We start from the raw sequence: 21,376 nt of genomic DNA, 5'->3' as shown, positions 1-21,376 counted from the left end.
ATCGTTTCACAGTATTTGGCAACACAGTAATGTACTATGTAAATTTTCATCTTAACTGCCATGGAAGCACAGTGAGAAGTGTAACAGTGAGCACTGAATGATGGTACCATAAGGCAGCAGAATTTCCTCCCATTTAAATTAGTAGAAAGAAAATTCAGAAGGTTCAGATTTTTCTTTATTTATTTCATCCAGCCTGTAAAAAAGAAAACATGGCTCAGATGTTGCATAAAGTCAAAGGACACCTGTTATACCTCATTAAAAAATAGCTTTATTCTGACCATTTCTATGATACTGTAAACTACCCATATAAAACACATTAGTTGATATCTGTAACACTGCAAATTAACATTGAAAATGGAATTAATCATATAAATGAGGAAAAACAGTAAATTATATTAATAGTTTGCTTTTATTTGTTATCAAGTATTCATTTATCTGTGCCTTTCTTTAATTCATTGTTGATAAAAATCCAACAATTGCCAAACCTCCAACTGCAAATATAGTGAGTTATGCCAAACTAAAAATTACTTATAGCTCCTCTTATTCATTATTAAGCTACTAATGAGCATTCTTTTCCATGGTAATTCTGGATTTTGTTCACCAGGTTTTCATCAGCATTACATTTCTTTGTGTCTCACATTCTCATGTGAGATCTTCTCTTCCATTGCCAGCTGCATGAGGACAACTCCTGTGTGCTTATGCCAGATCCTGCATGGTAATTCATCTCTCTCAAATACAACCATTGTGTCAATAAAGTTTTTGTAAGATGAGGCCCCAAAGCATCTTTTGTACTCCAGGACAAGATTTGAATTTTTCTTCATTTTTGTGCAGGTCTCCCAGCTGAGGGCAGCATGGTGGCACAGTGGTGAGCACTGCTGCCTCACAGCATCAGGGACCTGGGTTCAATTCAGACCTCGGCTCTATCTCTGTGTGGAGATTGCACGTTCTCCCTGCGTCTGTGTGGGTTTTCCCCAGCTGCATTGTTTTGGTTGCCTCCTACAGTCCAAAGATGTGCAGGTTAGGTTGATTGGCCATGCTAAATTGACCTTAGTGCCAGGGGTATTAGCAGGGTAAACATGATGGGTTGCGGGAATAGGGCCTGGATGGGGTTGTGGTCGGTGCAGACTCGATCGGCTGAATGTGTTCCTTCTGCACTGTAATGATCCTATGAACCATCCCAAGTTCACCACATCACCAACTACACCAAAGTGACTTCCCGAACCGGTTTGATACACCAGAAATTACAGAATATGAACCAGTGAACAAGTGAAAGTTCTTGAAGTTCAATCAAAAAGAAAAATAAACTGAAATAATTAAGAATATTTTGGGGGTAGATTTTGCTTTTGTACGAAAATGTAAAACAGGTAATGGTACTGGTGACCATAAAAGCGAGGGGATGATCATTGGAATGAGAGCAGTGGGGCAGGGGGTGGTGCTAGTGTCCAGAAGAGCACAGTGAAGTATAAGTTTAGGTTAGGTGCATTGACCCAAACAGGCACTGGAGTGTGGTGACAAGGGAAATTTCACAGTAACTTCATTGCAGTGTTAATGTAAGCCTACTTGTGACACTTAAGTTTAAGTTTATTTATTAGTCACAAGTAGGCTTCCATTAATACTGCAATTAAGTTAGTGAAAATTCCCTAGTCACCACACTCCGGCACCTGTTCGAGGGAGAATTCAGCATGGCCAATGCACCTAAACAGTATATCTTTCGGATTGTGGGAGGAAACCAGAGCACCCGGTAGAAACCCACATGGACACTGGGAGAACGTGCAGACTCCACACAGTGACCCAAGCTGGGAGACTATTGTAATGTCTGAGAATGGATTAGTAATACAGCTTCACATTTGCACACGTTTTTTAATTGATCAGGGTCTCTTGTTTTATTGTGGCAGTGATATTTTGCTGAATGACAAGACATTGGGTTCATGCCCAAAATCACCCATGGCTCAGACACAAACAGAGCCTGGGAGGCGGGTAGTGAGCAATGACTTGGTGAAAGGCTGGTCTTTAACCCAATAGCAGCAAGTGCAGGTCTCCAGCCTGCCGAGTGAATGAATGAAAGAAGTGAGGTTTTATCACACAGGCTAGGTAACATGGCGGAGGCAGGGAGTGAGCTCTCCTTCCCCGGACTCTCTGCTTGATGAATTTCACTGGCGGTTTCACCCAGGCCACTCGGATTTACTTGGGAGCTGGTTCTTTTCTCTCCAGTAATTCGCTCCGAGACCCCAGTGCGAAAACCCTTCGTTGCTGATGGGCAGCGGGTTGCCGCAGAAGTTGGAAGAAAGAGGAAAATGAGCTGGGGCAGCGCAACAGGTAAAGATGCAAAACAGTGAAACAAGTATCAGGAAAGATGAAAGCAGCACGGCTTTAAATTCCAAAAGTTTAAACAATATATAGGAAGGGTTGTGAAGGACAGGGAGTTAGTGAGTGTTAAGGAGAGTGACTGTGTGTCTGGCCCGCTGTACTGTGCCTTCTGGCCGGGGTTACCAGCGACAGGGCTCTCGCTGCTCCCACTCCAGCCTCCCTAGTGTTACCGCTGAGACCAGCTTCACTTACTTTCCACTGAGCTCCCCTGTTACTATCTGTAACCACACCCCCAATAATTGTTAAAACCCTTTGGTGCTTTTAAGTCCGGAATGAATATTAACTTGACAAGGCAACGCAAAATTGGGCATTCCTCAATGAGTGTATCCCACATTGGAAGATGTACTGTGGAAAACGAGGTAAGGGAAAATTTTAAAGGGACACGCCAGACAAACTTCTTTTAATGCGGGGGATATCTGGGCAAGAGTTGATCATTCATTTTGCCACTGCGAGTTTTTGATGATGGGTCTTGTCGTTTGTATGGTTGTATTGTTTTTACAAATTACGAAGCTTTCTCCAGTACTTTGACACGGTTATGGCATTTCATTAAAAATTGGATTTGACGACAGGACTATATCTTAAATATACTTAACACTAAATAAAACTATGGGAGACAATTAATTCACCAAAGCAAATGGTTATCATAAAATCCCTACAATGCAGAAAGTGGCCATTCAGCCCATCGAGTCTGCACTAACTCTCTGACAGACTATTTTAACCAGCCCTTCCACCCATAACCCCACACATTTACCATCCCTCTAACTTAAACACCTTGGGGACACTAAGGGACAATTTAGCATGGCCAATCCACCTAACCTGCACTTCTTTGGACTCTGGGAGGAAACCAGAGAATCCATAGGAAACCCATGGAGACACAGGGAGAGTGCGCAAACTTCACATAGACGCTCAAGGCCACAATTGAACCTGGGTCCCTGGAGCTGTAAGGCAGTAGTGCCAACCACTGCGACACTGTTATATATCAATCTGGATAGTGTCATGCAATAATCATTTCCGTCCACTATCACTAAAGAGATCCTGCATTTTAAAGCCAGAAATAATTTGGCTGTTACTTAAAATAAACCAAACAAAGCACTAGAAATATGCTCTAGAGGAATAAAATAAAATGGACTTGCGAATGTTGTATATTTTCAGCAACTTTTGAAAATTCAGTTTCCCAACATTTGCACACTCTTTTAACCTCTTAAATGTTTTATTCATTCAAGGGATGTGGGCGTCGCTGGCTAGGTCATCATTGATTGCCCATCTCTAATTGCCCTTGCAAAGGTGGTGGTGAGCTGCCTTCTTGAATCTAGTAAAAAGTCTGACAACACCAGGTTTTAGTCCAACCGATTTATTTGATAATAGACTCACAAACTTTCGGGGTTAGTCCCTTCGTCAGGTGAATGGAGAGTTCTGGCCTCAGACAGAGCATATAAAGCACAGACAGTTTAGAGATTACTGATTAGATTAGGGATCTTGGGTTCATGTCGCACTATCTGTAACCCCCGTGACTTGCCTGGGTTTGTAAAACCTCACTTACTGTACTGTCTGGAGACAATACACATCTCTTTAACCTGTGATCAGTGCTCCTTCCACTCACATTGTCAGCCACTTCAGGTCTTGAACAGCAGGTTAGGTGTAAGGATTCGCATTCTAATCAGTAATCTCTAAACTGTCTGTGCTTTATATGCTCTGTCTGAGGCCAGAACTCTCCATTCACCTGACGAAGGGACTAACCCCGAAAGCTTGTGAGTCTATTATCAAATAAATCGGTTGGACTAAAACCTGGTGTTGTCAGACTTTTTACTGTGTTTACACCAGTCCAACGCCGGCATACCCACTTCTTGAATCTAGTCAAGGATGTTGATAGTAGGGGATTCAGTGATTGTCATGCCATTGAATGTCAAGGGGCAATGGTTAGATTCTCTCTTGTTGAAGATGGTCATTGTCTGTGACTTAATGTGACCCAAATGTTACTTGCCACTTGTCAGCCCTAGCCTGCATATTGTCAAGACCTTGCTACATTTGGACATCGACTGTTTTATTATTTGAGGAGTCATGAATGATACTGAACATTGTGCAATCATCAGCAAACATCAGTGGCATGGTGACAATGCAGTTAGCCCTGCTGCTTTACAGTGCCAGGGACCCGTGTTCAATTCCAATCTTGAGTGGGTGTATGTGTGGAGTTTGCATGTTCTCCCTGTGTCTGCGTAGGTTTCCTCCGGGTGCTTTGGTTTGCTCTTACAGTCTAAAAATGCTCAGGTTAGGCTGATTGACCATGTAAAATTGCACCTTAGTCTCAGAGGAATTAACTGGGTAAAGATGTGGAGTGATAGGGATACGGCCTGGGTGGGATTGTTGTCAGTGCAGACTTGATGGGCTGAATGGCCTCCTTCTACACCGTAGGGATTCTATGATTTTATCCACACTTCTGATCTAATGATGGAAGGATGATCACTGAAGAAGCAGCTGAAGATAGCTGCACTATCCCAGACCCTATCCCCATAACCCCATTATTTACCCTACTAATCCTCCTGACACTAAGGGGCAATTTACCATGGTCAATCCATCTTACCTACACAGCTTTGGACTGTGGGAGGAAACCAGAGCACCCGGAGGAAACCCACACGTGAGGACTCTTCACAGACAGAGTCGTTGGCACTGTGAGACAGCAGTGCTATGCACTGTGCTACCGTGCCGCCCAAACCACGTTGTTACGGATCTGGAGTCACATGTAGGCCTGACCAGATTAGAATGGGAGATTTCCTTACCTAAAGGACATGAGTGACCAAAGACATTCTTACAACAAGCGACAATGGCATGGTTGAAAGCAAATTACTGTGGATGCTGAAATCTGAAACCAAAAGAGAAAATGCTGGAAAATCTCAACAGGCCTGGCAGCATCTGTAAGGAGAGAAAAGAGCTGGCGTTTCAAGTGAAGATGACCCTTTGACGAAGCTGATGATGATCATCGTTGGAGTTTTAATTCCAATTTTCTTTATTGAATTCAGAATTGAGAGGTGGGGTGGAAAGTGGGAGACAACCAGGAGAGCATTACAGTAATTAATTTTGGAGTTGACATAGAACTAAGGGGCTACAGCAGCTTTTGGACTGAGGCAGAGGCAGAAATTCAAGCAACATGCAATACATTTTGGAATCTAATTTACCATCAGCTTTTGCCAGTGGTGTTTTTTGACTTGGCCTGTTCTGATCTTCCATTACGCAATGGTTGCAGGGATTCAAATATCATTTATCTTTGAGATGTAGAGTTAACCAGCTCATTAAATTCTATTTGTTATTGGCAAAACTGGAATCATCAATAGGTAGCTGTTGCTGATTGCCAGCCAGTAAGAACTACAGCATTTAGCATTTCAAGTATCAATATGAATATTAATCATCAAAAGAAAGTGTGAAATGCAGTGCTCACACTTTTATCTTCAATAGCGTAGTGTTGACATTATAAATTGCAGCATTAACTGTGCCTAACAGTTTCAAAAGAGACTTTAAAAATATTGTTGAAGGTGGCTGCAGAATCAAAGGGATTTGAACATCCATTGAGGATGATCACACTGCTGGAATCACCAGTGGCCCCAGAACTGCAAATAGTACAGTGCCAAGAGCATCTTGATGACACTCTGAACGACACTGTTCATCCACAGGAGATTAGCACCGCTGCCTCACAGCGCCAGGGACCCAGGTTCAATTCTGGCTTTGGGTCATTATCTGCATGGAGTTTGCACATTCTTCCCCATGTCTGCCTGGGTTTCCTTTGGGGGCTCTGGCTCCTCCCACAGTCCAAAGATAAATTGCCCCTTAGTGTCAGGGGGATTGGCATGGGGTTACTGAGATGGGATTGTTGTCGGTGTGCCGGCTCGATGGGCCAAATGGCCTCCTTCTGCACTGCAGAGATGCTATGATTCTAACCTAAACAACACAAATCTCACAGACTGTGAAGGATGAGAGATTTTAGAGGTAAGGTTGGTTGGAGAAGTTGGGCTCATTCAGCTTGGAGTAACGCAGGTTGAGGGGACATTGAAGGAGACACATATGGAACTCCCTGTCCAGTGAAACAGTTGAGGTGACTCATTGAATTTTTTAAGGCAAGGGTAGATACATTTTTGAACAGTAAAGGAATGATCTTACTGAATGGCGGAGCAGGCTTGAAGGGCCAATCGGTCCATTCCTGCTCCTGCTCCTAGTTCTTATGTTCTTATGTGATAGAGGTGAACAAGATGATGACAGGTTTGGATAAAGTGACAAAGAAAATGTGTTGCTATTAGCAGATGGAACAAGAGCCAGTGCTTTGGACAAAGATACCAGGAGAGTGTATGGGTGAACCTTTTCCCGCAGTGATTGATAATGAATCGGAAGAGCAGTGGTGGGAGCAAAGATGACAAATGATTTTGAAAGGAAATTGGATGGGCACTGGACTGAATTAAACTTACAGGAATAAGGGAATGAAGGAAAGAACAGAGTGATTGGATTGCTTTATTGAAAGCTGGAATGGACTTGATATGCTGTAAAACATCCAACTGTGCCGCTCTGATTCTCAACATTTGCTTCTATTTGTTAAGCTTTTCAAAAATTCTGGTCTCCTCCAGATTTGCCTGAAGATCGAGTCTTGTACTCTGGTGCTGCTATCATCCCAGGTGAGACACACTTGATTTTCTTTCCCCATTTATCGCTTCTATAATTTATTACATTTTTGAACATTTTGATGTGTTGAAAGTTATTCAACTTTTGTTTCAGTTCTGTGCTGTATGTAAATGGGTACATGTGAAATATATGTAATTAATTTTAGGGGAAGCTGTCACGATGTCATGGTTTTTGGTTTAAAAGCCAGCTCAGTTGCTCCTCGGCTGCTTTGAATAACACAATCTTTTGCTGAACCCTACAAATCATGGAATCCCCACAGTGCAGAAAGAGGCCAGTGAGCCTGCACCAACAACAATCTCACCCAGGTCCTGCCCCTGTAACCTCACATATTTACCCTGCTAATCCCCCGGATACTAATGGGCAATTTAGTATGGCCAGTCAACCTAACCTGCACATCTTTGGACTGTAGGAGGAAATTGGAGCACCCGGAGGAAACCCACGCAGACACAGGCATCATGTGCTGATTCCACACAGTCACCTGAGGCCATATTTGAACCTGGATCCCTGTGAGTCACAGTGCTAACCACTGTGCCACAGAGACAAGATCGAGCCTGCTTTACTGCCTTGTAGGAGATACTGGAGTCTCGCCTGAGACTTTCCATTGCTTGTAGATCAGGTTGGGAATCTGTGTCTGAACCTGTAGCATGGCAGTCAGTTTTGATGCACTAACAATCAGTGCTGGCCTCAGTATCACATTCCCTAAACATCATAAGGTGAAGGTTCTGCCTGAAGTAACCTTAGTAAATATTTGGAAGCATTGTGTCCATCTTGTATATACAGTACTTACATCAATCTAAGATCTTTAGGATTGATTGCATCTTGTTTACCCTAACTTTTGCAATTGTCTTCTTGGCAGGTAGTTTTGACCATCAGGGATCTCCACTTGTTATATTCCCCCGTGCACAGCATAGTAAGCTGATATCAGATCTAAAACAGGATGACCTTGTCGAACTTCTCAAGTACTTTCTCCATCATCTTAGGTCAGTTCACATTAAGTCTTTTATTGCACCCATTTATTTCATTTGGAGCAGTGAAATTGACTATTTTGGATGGGTGAAATGAAGCCTACCAGAATATGTAATCTGACGGGGTCTCTCAGAGTGAGAAATGAGCAAACCTCGAAATAGAAGTGGAAAATGATGGAAAGGGATAGCAATCCATTCAGTAGCTGAAAGAACTTCTCAGAATGCATTTCTTGTTTAATAAGTATTGAATCAATCACCACCATCATACTTGACTTTAGCTCAAATAAGGGTTCTGATGACTGAGATCAGGTTTTACATATTGGCATTCCAAGATCTGGCAAGGTGCTGGAAGGGATTGTCTGGTATCTTCAATGAATTTGAATTCAGGAATGATCTGGTATTGTGCCACTGATCTCTCTAGTTTCCAGCAAGCTACATTTTATTTTGTAGAGATTTTTTCTGTGTCTCGTGTGTAACAAAAGTATGGAACCATGAAACAAAGATGTTTATAATATTTCTCTGCACAACACATAGGTAACGTTGTTAGTGACAATTCCCTCGTGGCAAACAGGGTGGGAACCCCCACCGCCCAATCTAGGCTGCCAAATTTTGGGATTAGTGTATTGTATAAAGTGTCATTGTTTAAAGCCTTCCTACTTAATGCATTTCTCCGTCTATTTTCCTTCTAACCTTTCCTCATAGTATATTGGTGTAGCAAATTTATCCTGAGATGACATTGCTGTTATCTTCACTAACTTTTGATTTGATTAATTATTGTCACATGTATGAATATGTAGTGCAAAGTATTGTTTCTTGAGTACTATACAGATGAAGCATACCATGCATAGAGAAGGAAAGGAGAGAGTGCAGAATATAGTGTTACGGTAATAGCCAGAGTGCAAAAAAAATCAACTTAATGCAAGGTCGGTCCATTCAAAAGTCTGACGGAAGCAGGGAAGAAACTGTTTTGAGTTGGTTGGTCGTTGAACTCAGATTTTTGCATTTTTTTCCTGATGGAAGAAGGTGGAAGAGAGTATGTCTGGGATGCATGAGGTCCTTGACTATGCTGGCTGCTCTTCCAAGGTAGCAGGAAATGTAGACAGAGTCAATGATTGGAAGGCTGGTTTGAGTGATGGACTGGGCTTCGTTCACGATGCTTTGGAGTTCATTGCGGGCTTGGACAGACCAGGAGCCATACCAAGGATGCTTTCTATGGTGCACCTGTAGAAGTTGGTGAGAGTTGTAGCAGACATGCCAAATTTCCTTAGTTTCGTAAGAAAGTAGAGGCATTGGGGGGCTTTCTTAATTATAGCATCCGATGGAAGCACCAGGATAGATTGTTGGTGATCTGGGCATGTAAAAACTTGAAGCTCTCAACCATTTCTATTTGATCCCCATTGATGTAGACAGGGCCATTCTCTCCACTATGTTTCTTGAAGCCAATAACTATCTCCTTCATTTTGTTGACATTGAGGGAGAGGTTATTGTTGCCATATTAGTTCACCATCTCTTTCCTGTTCTGTGTCTTGTCATTGCTTGAGATCCGACCCACAATAGTGATGTCATCAGCGGCCTTGAAAATCGAATTGGAGAGGAATTTGGCTGCACAGTCATAGGTGTATAAGGAGTATAGTAGGGGGCTGAGAACACGGCCTTGAGGAGCAACTGTGTTGAGAATGATCATGGAGGAGGTATTGTTGTCTATACTTACTGACCGTGCTTTGTGGGTTAGGAAGTCTCGAATCCAGTTGCTAAGAGAGGAGCCAAGCCCTAGGCCATGAAGTTTGGAGATATGTCTCGTTGGAATAATGGTGTTAAAGGCTGAGTCTATGAATAGGAGTCTTACATAGATGTCTTTGTCATCTAGGTGTACCAGGGTTGAGCATAGAGCCAGGGAGTTGGCATCTGCTGCGGACCCTGTTGTGGCAATAGTGTGGTGGATCCAGGCACTCTGGGAGGCTGGAATTGATTTGTGCCATGACTAACCATTCGAAGCACTTCATAATGATGATGTCAGAGCCACCAGACGATAGTCATTAAGGCACACTGTCTGGTTTTTCTTTGGTACTGGGATGATAGTTGTCTTCTTGAAGCAGTTAGGGACCTCAGATTGGTGTAAAGAGAGGTTGAAGATGTCTACGAATACTCCCGCCAGCTGGTCCATGTAGGACCTGAGTGCTGGTCCAGGTACCCCATCCGGACCAATTGCTTTCTGTGGGTTGACTTTTGAGAAGGCCGCTCTGACATTGGCAGTGGTGATCTTGGATAAAGGTTTGTCTGAGGCTTCTGGGATGGAGGGCCTGCTTTCACTGACCTCTTGTTCAAAACGGGCATAGAATACATTGAGCTCATCAGGGAGGGGTGCATTGGACCTGGTGATCTTACCAGCCTTCATCTTGTAGCCTACTATGTCTTGCAGACATTGCCATGGTCGGCAGGAATCTGTGTGGCTAGCCTGCGATTCTAGCTTGGTCCAGTACTGTCTTTTGGCATCTTTGATGGATCTCCTTAGCTCATATCTGGATTTCTTGTATAGGTCAGGGTCACCTGGCTTGAACGCTTCAGACCTGGACTTCAGCAAGCAGTGGATATCCCTGTTCACTCATGCTTTCCGGTTGGGAATCACGCAGATTTGCTTCTTTGGCACACCGTCTTTTATACACTTACTAATGAAGTCAGTTATTGTAGTGGTGCAATCGTTCAAGCTGGTCACAGAGTTTTTAAATACTGACCAGTCTACTGACTCTGAGCAATCTCGGAGAAAATCATCTGGTTCCTCAGGACAACATTGCATAACTTTCAGTAATCTGAACAGACTTGGGAAGAATTACTGTCGGGTGTGATTCCTGAATTGATCTTTTAAAAAATAGCTTCTAATAAAGCATATTTGTGATGAATTGGTTGTAACTCAAGTGCAGAATGTATCTCCACCATTGTTGTACAGCCTTACGTGATCAATAATAAGCAACATTGACTGTCGTGTAACAGTGACTGAGGTTAGGAACTGGTCTCAGTGTAACTAACAGTGACTGGGGTTAGGAACCGCTCTCAGTGTAACAGTGACTGGGGTTAGGAACCGCTCTCAGTGTAACAGTGGCTGGGGTTAGGAACCGCTCTCAGTGTAACAGTGACTGGGGTTAGGAACCGCTCTCAGTGTAACAGTGACTGGGGTTAGGAACCGCTCTCAGTGTAACAGTGACTGGGGTTAGGAACCGCTCTCAGTGTAACAGTGACTGGGGTTAGGAACCGCTCTCAGTGTAACAGTGACTGGGGTTAGGAATTGGTCTTGCCTCATTGCTTTCTTGTTTGAATAAAATTGGAAGAAGTAAAGGAAAGCACTGAATTTTTCATACAAATGTTTAACTTAAGTTTAATAGAGTGACAGTGGGATGGTTCTTTATTTGGGCAAACGCAGTGAATAATTGAATAAATGTGTGCAATAATGGCTTTAAATAAAACTTGATTTTTTTTTGTTTTAATAGTGAATCACAAACCAGAAATAGTCTCATATCCATTGTAACTGATCTCAGATGTGCCAGATTGGATGTTGCCTCCACCATAATAAACAGTTTACTGAAAATCCAGGTAAATAATGTTTGTTGTTATAAACTTGTGTCTTAGTGGTTATCTGACTAAGTTCAGTTGCTTGTTGACATTTAAGACATTGGTAAGGCCACACTTGGATTACTGTGTACAGTTCTGTTCACCCTATTATAAAGAGAATATTATTAAACTAGAAAGAGTGCAGAAGAGATTTACTAGATACCACCGGGACTGGATGATTTGAGTTATAAGGAGAGGCTGGATAGACTGGAACTTTTTTCCCTGGAGCATTGGATGCTTAGAGGTGATCTTGCAAAGGTCTATAAAATAATGAGGGACATAGATCAGCTAGATAGTCAACATTTTTTCCTAAAAGTAGAGGAGTTTAAAACTAGAGGTTTTAACATGAGAGAGGAAAGAAAAGGTGCAGAGGGGCAGTTTTTTCACTTGGGCCAGGAAATGGCAAATGGAATTTAATGTTGGCAAGTGTGAGGTGGTCCACTTTGGTAGGAAGAATGGTAGGAAGGACTATTACTTACGTGGCGAAAAACTGCAGCAGGCGACGGTGCAGAGGGACCTCGGGGTCCTTGTGCATGAATCGCAAAAACCCAGCTTGCAGGTGCAGCAGGTGGTCAGGAAGGCGAATGGGATGCTGGCCTTCATAGCAACGGGGATTGAATATAAAAGTAGGGAGGTCTTGCTGCAGCTGTATAGGGCATTGGTGAGGCCGCAGCTGGAGTACTGTGTGCAGTTTTGGGCGCCGCACCTGCGCAAGGATATTTTGGCCCTGGAGGGAGTGCAGAGGAGGTTTACTAGGCTGATACCGGAGTTGAGGGGATTGAGCTATGAGGAGAGGCTGAATAAACTAGGCTTGTACTCGTTAGAGTTTAGAAGAATGAGGGGAGATCTCATTGAGACGTATAAGATGATGAATGGGATGGATAGGATAGAGGTGGAGAGACTCTTCCCGCTCAAAAAAGACAGTAGGACTAGGGGGCACAGCCTCAAGATAAAGGGGAGGCGGTTTAGAACGGAGTTGAGGAGGAACTTCTTCACTCAAAGGGTGGTGAATCTCTGGAATTCTCTGCCCGTTGAAGTGGTGGAGGCTGCCTCGCTAAATATTTTTAAGAAGCGGGTTGATGGGTTTTTGATAAGAGAAGGGATTAAGGGTTATGGGGAGAGGGCGGGAAAGTGGAACTGAGCCACGACAGATCAGCCATGATCTTATTGAATGGCGGGGCAGGCTCGAAGGGCTAGATGGCCTACTCCTGCTCCTATTTCTTATGTTCTTATGTTCTTATGTAAATGTCTGGAACGAGAGGCAGTTGTAGATGTGGGTACAATTTTGTGTTTTAAAACGCATTTGGACAGTTCCATGGGTAAGATGGGTATAGAAAGATGTGGGCCAAATGCAGGCAATTGGGACTAGCATTGTGGTAAAAACTGGGCAACGTGGACAGGTTGGGTTGAAGGGCCTGTTTCCATGCTGTAAACCTCTAAGATTCCAAATAATTGCACTGAGTCTGTTCACATTATTTGCTGCCTGGTAGATTCTATAAGGAGTCAGGGTACTGATGGTGCTGTGTTATAGTTCACTTAGGGTTCCCAGTTGCTGTGGCAACATGCACATTTCCAAGTATGTTGCAGTATGGAGCTATGTGGATGGTGATGGCAGAGGCTCCAGCTTTCTTCCCATCACATGGTTGACCACAAATTGCTCTTTCTCTTTCTGCCTGCCATTGGTGTGTGTTGAACTGACTTGCAGCCTGATACTCAGTGTGATATTTGGTCAAGTTATAAACATGCCATCCTTGACCAGTCCTGGGATGGAACTTGAAATGGTGATGTGGATGTGCCGGCGTTGGACTGGGGTAAACACAGTAAAAAGTCTAACAACACCAGGTTTAAGTCCAACCGATTTATTTGATAGTACGCTCACTAGCTTTCGGGTTAGCCCCTTCTATGGAACTTGAACCCAGAGCTTCCAGCTCAGAGGTAGAGACACCACCCACTATGCCACAAGATCTCCACGGAGAGTACAAGTGAGAGTTACAAAGTATGATGTAACAAAAATTGAATTCTTTCTTTGCATCAGAATTTCTTTTTCTTTCCACTTAGCACCAGTTTGGAAGAATAGTCAACACTTTTTATGCTCTGCAGCCACAGACAAAAGGAATGAGAAAATGCATTTTGAAATCTCTGGGCTTGAGCCATAATAAGCTCGCCTCGGAACCACCATTCAAGGTATGGAAGTAAAACTTTTTTACTGGTATTTTAAACAATGCATTTTCTTAAACGTGCAATCAACTTCTAGTTTCTCTTTAAACATTGCCTGGAAAAACACATTACTCAGTGAGTAAATTGGATTTGAATTCTGACACATACCTGTGCATAATCATAATGTTGTGTGCATACTGATGGACTGGATGACTCTGGACATTTTCCCTGATTTTGCTTTTTAGAGAATAACTGAAAGGAAACTAATTTTCTCAATTACAGACAGCCTCTTCCAGTTCCACCCTTAGCTCTGACATCCAATGTGTTGAGCCTGTGTTCTATTTCATCCCAGGAGATCCACCTGGCAACAGGTTCTTCCTCATTATCTTCTGACTAGAGAGGTGATGGACTAGTGGTATTACCGCTACAGTATTAATCCAGAAACTCAACTAATGTTCCGGAGACCCGGATTCAAATCCACCCATGACAAATGCTGGATTTGGAATTCAATACAAAATATCTGGAATTAAGAGTGTACTGATGTCCGTGAAACCATTGACGGTTGTCAGGAAAACCCATCTGGTTCACTAATGTCCTTTAGGGAAGAAAATCTGATGTCCTTACCTGGTCTGGCCTACATGTGACACAGTAAGAAGTCTGACAACACCAGGTTTAAGTCCAACCGATTTATTTGATAGTAAACTTGCAAGCTTTCGGGGTTTGCCCCTTTGTCAGGCGAATGGAGAGTTCTGGCCTCAGACAGAGCATATAACAGCACAGACAGTTTACAGATTACTGATTAGAATGTGACTCTTTACACCTGACCTGCTATTCAAGTCTTAAAGTGGCCAATAATGTGAGTGGAAGGAGCGTTAAGCCCAAGTTAGAGATGTGTATTGTCTCCAGACAGTACAGTAAGTGAGGTTTTGCAAACCCAGGCAAGTCACGGGGGTTACAGATAGTGTGACATGAACCCAAGATCCCTGTTGAGACTGTCGTCATGTGTGTGGAACTTGGCTATCAGTCTCTGTTCAGCGACTCTGCGCTGTCGTGTGTCGTGAAGGCCGCCTTGGAGAATGCTTACCCGAAGGTCAGAGGCCAAATGCCCGTGACCACTGAAGTGTTCGCCAACAGGAAGGGAACAGTCTTGCCTGGTGATTGTCGAGCGATGTTCATTCATCCGTTGTTGTAGCGTCTGCATGGTCTTCCCAATGTACCATGCTTCGGGACATCCTTTCCTGCAGCGTATTATGTAGACAACATTGGCCGAGTTGCAAGACTATGTGCCGTGTACCTGGTGGATGGTATTCTCACGTGTGATGATGGCATCCATGTCGATGATCCGGCATGTCTTGCAGAGGTTGCTGTGGCAGGGTTGTGTGGTATTGTGGTCACTGTTCGACTGAAGGCTGGGTAGTTTGCTGCGAACAATGGTCTGTTTGAGGTTGTGTGGTTGTCTGAAGGCAAGAAGTGGGGGTGTGGGGATGGCCCTGGCGAGATGTTCGTCTTCATCAATGATGTGTTGAAGACTCCGGAGAAGATGTCGTAGCTTCTCCGCTCCAGGGAAGTACTGGGTGACGAAGGGTACTCTGTCCACTGTGCCCCATGTTTGTCTTCTGAGGAGGTCGGGGCAGTTTTTCGCTGTGGCGCATCGGAACTGTCAGTCGATGAGTCGAGCGCATCACTGGACATTGTTGGCATCCGTAAGACTTGAACAGCAGGTCAGGTGTAAAGAGTCACATTCTAATCAGTAATCTGTAAACTGTCTGTGCTTTATATGCTCTGTCTGAGGCCAGAACTCTCCATTTGCCTGACAAAGGGGCAAACCCCGAAAGCTTGCAAGTTTACTATCAAATAAATCGGTTGGACTTAAATCTGGTGTTGTCAGACTTCTTACTGTGTTTACCCCAGTCCAATGCCAGCATCTCCACATCATGACTACATGTAACACCAGAGCTGCAGCAATGTGGTTGACTCTCAACTTTCCTTTGAAATGGCCTAGCCAAGCCAAGCCGCTCAATTCAAGGGCAACTAGGGATCAACAATAAATGCTAGCCAGTCAGTGATGCCCATGTCCCACGAATGAATAAAAAAAATCTTTCTCACATTCTTCTCCAGATCACATCCAACTCATGTTTTCTATAACCACACTACCTCTCCTCATTCCTGGTCTTTGCTCTCTAGGACATTCAGACACCTTTTTTTGAAATTGTCCCTACACATTTCAAAACTGACATCACTTTGCCCTGCGTGAAAATAATCTACATTCAAAGGCTGCACATGCCAAATAGCCATCATCTTCCCCCAACTGACCCCTGTTGTGCAAATAGGAAAAATGTCAAGAAGTACATCTCTTCCAACACTCCCCCCTCCGAGCCCTATATTCCAATCTCTGATCTTTCCACAAAACCCAAGATTACCCTGATCAAAGGTACCAGTGACATCCTGAGTGACCCTTGGTCAATCTCTCCCCATGGCCTTCCTGCCACCTTTGTCACAGTCGTTTGCTTCATTATTTTCAATTGCCTCCCTCAGTGATCGATCTGCATGGCACCAATCTCAATTTCTATCTCTCCCCATGTCGCTAATACTGGTCCCCCTTCCGCATTTCGTGCCCAATTACTCCTAGTGAAGTTAGAGGGGGGAAGTTTAAAAGAGATGGAAGGGGCTAGTTTTCCACACAGAGAGGGTGAATGCTGGAAGGGGAGGTGGGAGCAGATCCTTTTACAAGAGGCATCTGGATAGATACATGGATAAGCAGGGAATAGATCAATATGGATCAAATATGTATATCAGAGGAAAGAAATATTAGATTAGAGAGGCATCTGTGTCAGCACAGATTTGGTGGGCCGAAGGGCCTGTTCCTGTGTTGTACTGTTCTTTGTTGTCCTCTTGCATTTATCATTTACATTTTATTCTTGGCAATTAACAAGGGTACAGCTAGCTTTCTCATGTAAGCTGATTCACCGACATCAACCCAAAGACTAGGGTTTTGTCAGATCGATAGGGGTATTGCTCTCTGAGTAGGAGAACCGGTGGGGAACCCCTGTCAATTCTGTGGGGGCGGCCTGATGCAATCAAGTGCCCTCCAGGCATTCACTTGACTGCCATCAGAAATGCCCCGTGACCGAGGTCCCTGGCGGCAGATGTTTCACCCACCAAGAGCTGCCGATCTCTGGTCATTGCAGACAATAGGGGCAATGCCTGCTGCAACACTCTACCTGCCTGAGGTCCAGGATCACAGCTGGTGAAGGCAGGGTGGTGGTCATTGGCGAGCAGGTAGTTGTGGTTGATGGCTTAAGGCAAATGTGCCCTACCCGTCCAATGCTGGGTTTGTCCCCCGCTCCCACACAGTTGGTTTTGATGGGCAGACAGGATGTCGCTGATGAGACTAGTCTTCGTTGCCCAATCCTGATTGCCCTTGACTTGAGTGCCTTGCTAAGCCATTTCAGAGGACGGTTCAAGGTCAGTTACATTACTGGGGAGTCTGGAGTTACAAGTCAGCCAGAACACGTAAGGATGGCAGATTTCCTTCCCTGAAGGGCATTAGTGAACCAGCTGGGTTTTTATGACAATGATTTCATGAGCATCATTAGGCTTTTGATTTCATTTTTTTATGAACATACATTTCATGTCTGCCATGGTGGGAGTCGAACTTGGGTCCCCAGAATATTACCCTGGATCACTGGATTATTAGTTCAGTGTCAATAACACTATGCCACCATCTTCCTGAAGAAGAGAGATTGTGGTGGGCTCATAATGAGCTTAACTGAATTCCACGTCCATCCTTTCGTCCTCCAACTCAGTGGAGGTTTTCACTGGCGTATTGACATGGGGAGGACCTGCTCCCACAGTTAAGTGGGCACAGCCACCATAGTTACAATGGACTGCAATAGATCCAGCCTAAAGGCTGTTGCCATACATTGTCCAAGAGTTATTCAATTCCTGGATGTTGCAAAAGCAGCAATTTCCTTCAGCTCATCACTAGCAAAACCTTGAATTCCCATTAACTTCCCCATGCCTCTTGTTCCAGCTCTTCTATTGCCTGCACAGGTCCATTCAGCTAGTAAGTGACCTTGGCAGTACATCTAGACCTCACTTCCCTATTCTACAATCAGTGTGTTTTTAACTTCTGGTAGGAGTTGTGCAGGCAGGGCTGGCAGCAACTAGCATAGCCTTCCACAGCTTTAGGCCTGGGAGTTTTTAATCTCTAAGCCTTTTTTTTTACCATAAACCCTCTCAATCTTCTGCTGGAACCCCAAGAGAGAACCTAGGCTACGGATGGGTAAGAGAAGGATTTTGTGCAGGGACCCTATTAACAGGTTAAAATTTAGGAGGGGGCATTATGTGTTTTTGGAGTGAGAGAGAAGAAGGAAGCTTTGGAGGATGCCCAAGATTTCCTGATGTGGTCTGGAGGTGCAATTCTGCTCCTCCTTGTCCATGAGGAACAAAGCCGAATAGAAAACACAGCTTTCTGGTCTTGCCTGATCCTGACTCCTCTGCAGCCAAATTGAGTAGCTGTGATTGCTTCTCCTGGTGAGTTGCTGTTGGTGCTGTCCGTGTTAGGCTTCCTGCTTTCCTTTGCTCTTTCCTTTGCATCAACATTTAATGCCTTTTGTCTCCCATCTAGGTGAGTCATAAAGACCCCATCTTCTCAACCTTGCCTCTCGGTGTGGTGATCCTCGAGTTAAATCACCACCAGTCAGGGCTCCCACATCAAAGGGGAGAGCAGCCTACGGCCTTCTGGGACTGTAGTGACTTTACCTTTTACCTTACAGATGATCTTCTGCCCTCTGCTCACTCAGTCTATCTCATTGCCCATTCTCTGCTCCAACTACATTACATTAAGATGGCTGAGATCTGGGCTACAAGTGGTGGGGTGGGAAGGAGATTTGTAATCAACCAATTCCATGTTCATAAGTGAACTTTTAAACCAAATTTAAATTTAGGTGCAAAACTTGTTTTAAATCCTCAAAACATTAAGAGCAACAATATTGCAAATTTTGATCATGCCTGGAGAGGTTTGTTGTCATAGAATCATAGAATCTACAACATGGAGACAGCCCTTCGGCCTAAACTGGTCCATGCTCACCAAAATGTCAGTTGGAAATATTCTGCATGTCGAGTGAATTATTGCTCTCAATGTAAAATTAAAAACGCAAAATATTCCTTTCTCTTATTGCTTTTGGAGATCAACTTTTGTCTGATAAAATGTCTGATGGAATTAACACTTCTTTTTCCCTCTAATGTTAGTGTGTGCTTCTTAATGAAGTTTTTGAGCTGTACAACTACATTGATAGAAGTCAGTTGACCTCCGACCTCGGTGGATATTTGATTTATCAACATGAAGCATGGGTTCACTTCAGGAAGGTAGGATTCCTGTTTGAGAGTTTTTATCCTAGCTAACTGGTTTAATGTGATAATCCATGTAGAGTTTCATTCTTAATTTGCTCTTTTTGAAAGATATCTTGATGGGTTTAATGAAACAGCGTGAGAAGAGGACAAATACCAGCATGTAACAATTGGGCTGAATGGCCTGTTTCTGTGCTGTAAATACTGTAGTGTTTTTCAGTTAAGTACCTCACATTATGTATTAGTAATATACACATTTTATCATTTCAATAAAATATTTCTTTCGTTCGATTGAAATAAAGATCATTATAGGTGACAGCTTGTCATGGTGACTGCGTGTTAACTGTGGAATTTCGATTCAACGAGCATTGGCAATATTTTTCTTAACATAGACGTATCGTCCAAGTGGTTCCATGTGTACCCTGATAATACCCTTCGCTATGTTATCACTGACTCGCTTGACTCCCCCATTGTCCCTGTTTGGTCAACAAGCAGGACAGGAAGAGCAAAATTTCAAAGAACAAAGAAAATTACAGCACAGCAACAGGTCCATTGGCCCTCCAAGCCTGCACTGACCATGCTGCCCATTTGAACTAAAACCCCCTATCCTTCCAGGGACCATATCTGTCTATTCCCATCCTATTGATGTATTTGTCAAGATGTCCCTTAAAAGTCACTATCATATCTGCTTCTGTTACTTCCCCCAGCAGTGAGTTCCAGGCACCCACTACCCTGTGTGTAAAAAACTTGCCTTGTACTCCTCCTTTAAACCTTGTCCCTTGCACCTTAAACCTATGCCCCCTTGTAATTGACTCTTCCACCCTGTGAAAAAGCTCCTTACTGTCCATTCTATTCATGCACCTCATAATCTTGTAGACTTCTATCAGGTTGTCCTTCAATCTCTGTCGTTCAGTGAGAAATTTCATCCAACTAAATAGTGGGAAGATCAAAGTCCTGATCTTCGGTCACCACCACTATCTTCACCCTCTGAGCCACCTTCTCCAGGTAAATGCCTGAGGGTAAACCAGGCCAATTGCAACCCTGGTGTCATTTTGAACTTTCCACTCCATATCTCTCTGCATATGATCTCTCCATATCATAGTTTGTCTGCCTTCACTTCTCTCACACTTCTATTCATTGTCCTGCCTCGGACCACCAACTTCTAAGTTTATGCTTATCTGAAACTGCTGTCTGTATCTTTACTCACACCATGTCCCATTCACCGGTCACCCCTGAACTCGATGAGCAACATTTGCTCCTAGACTGGCAATGCCTCGATTTTTAAAGTTTGTTTCCTTTTTCTAACATTCCTCTATGTTCATGCCCCTCCCTGTCTGTAATCTCCACAGCCCTACCACCTTTTGGAGATCCCAGTGTTCCAATCCTGATCTCCTGTGGATCCTTACTTTTAGTTGTCCACTATTCGTAGCTGCTGTCGTGGTTGTCTGGGCCCTAAGCGCTTGAATTCCCTTTTCAAATCTCAGGTCCTCTTTCGCTCGCTCACCTGTTTTAAGACATTCCTTAAAAACTATCTCTCTGACCAGGCATCTGGTCACCAGCCTTTATGTGACTGAGTGTCAAATGTTGTTTGAGAACCCACCTGTGAAGTGCATTGGGATACTTTACTGTATCAAAGGGCGTGGTGGCTTTGGAGAGAGTACAGAAAAGGTTTACCAGGATGTTGCCTGGTATGGTGGATATAGGCAACGAGGCGAGATTAAATAAACTGGGCTTGTTCTTCCTGGAAAGATGGAGGCTGAGGGATGGTCTGATAGAAGTTTATAAAATTATGAGGAGCATATTTAAGGTGAACAGTAGGAAGCTTTTTCCCAGGGCAGAAATGATAATTATAAGGAGGCACAAGTTCAAGGTAAGGGGAGGGGGGGAAGGTTCAGTGGTGATATGCGAGGGAAGTTTCTTACATAGAGAATGGTGGGGGTCTGGAATGCACTGCCTAGTGAGGTGGTTGAGGCAGACACATTAGCGACTTTTAAGACTTATTTGGATAGGCAGATGAATAGGCATGGAATAGAGGGATACAAGTGATTGGTTTAGGTAGGGCATCATGATTGGGACAGGCTTGATGAGCCGAAGGGCCTGTTCCTGTGCTGTACTATTCTTTGTTCTAAAGGCATCAATCAGCACCCATTTGTCCTATAGTATAAATTGTGATTATTTGAAATTTGGCATTCTTTTAAGTTGGACTTATGGACAGAATCACCCATTGCATACACTAAGACAACAGTGTTGTATGTCAAGTAGCTACCTGATAC

General features: G+C 43.7%; 1 protein-coding gene across 1 annotated transcript in view; it reads left to right on the top strand.

Annotated features, from left to right (window-relative positions):
- The first annotated feature begins 2,275 nt into the window (after positions 1-2,275).
- The window catches only part of LOC145345608 (uncharacterized), a 99,453-nt gene continuing 80,352 nt past the window's right edge, over positions 2,276-21,376 (top strand). The window contains exons 1-6 of the mRNA XM_080193440.1: positions 2,276-2,316; positions 6,972-7,019; positions 7,883-8,006; positions 11,474-11,576; positions 13,653-13,778; positions 19,005-19,121. Of these exons, the coding sequence (XP_080049566.1) occupies positions 2,295-2,316; positions 6,972-7,019; positions 7,883-8,006; positions 11,474-11,576; positions 13,653-13,778; positions 19,005-19,121 (540 nt within the window). The 5' untranslated portion in view covers positions 2,276-2,294. The remainder of the gene's footprint in view (positions 2,317-6,971; positions 7,020-7,882; positions 8,007-11,473; positions 11,577-13,652; positions 13,779-19,004; positions 19,122-21,376) is intronic.

This window comes from Carcharhinus amblyrhynchos, chromosome 7, assembly GCF_965287045.1.
Source record: "Carcharhinus amblyrhynchos chromosome 7, sCarAmb.v2.hapA, whole genome shotgun sequence".
Taxonomy (NCBI): Eukaryota; Metazoa; Chordata; class Chondrichthyes; order Carcharhiniformes; family Carcharhinidae; genus Carcharhinus; species Carcharhinus amblyrhynchos.
Note: the sequence above shows the minus strand (reverse complement) of the source record. Positions and strands in the feature narration are given on the sequence as shown.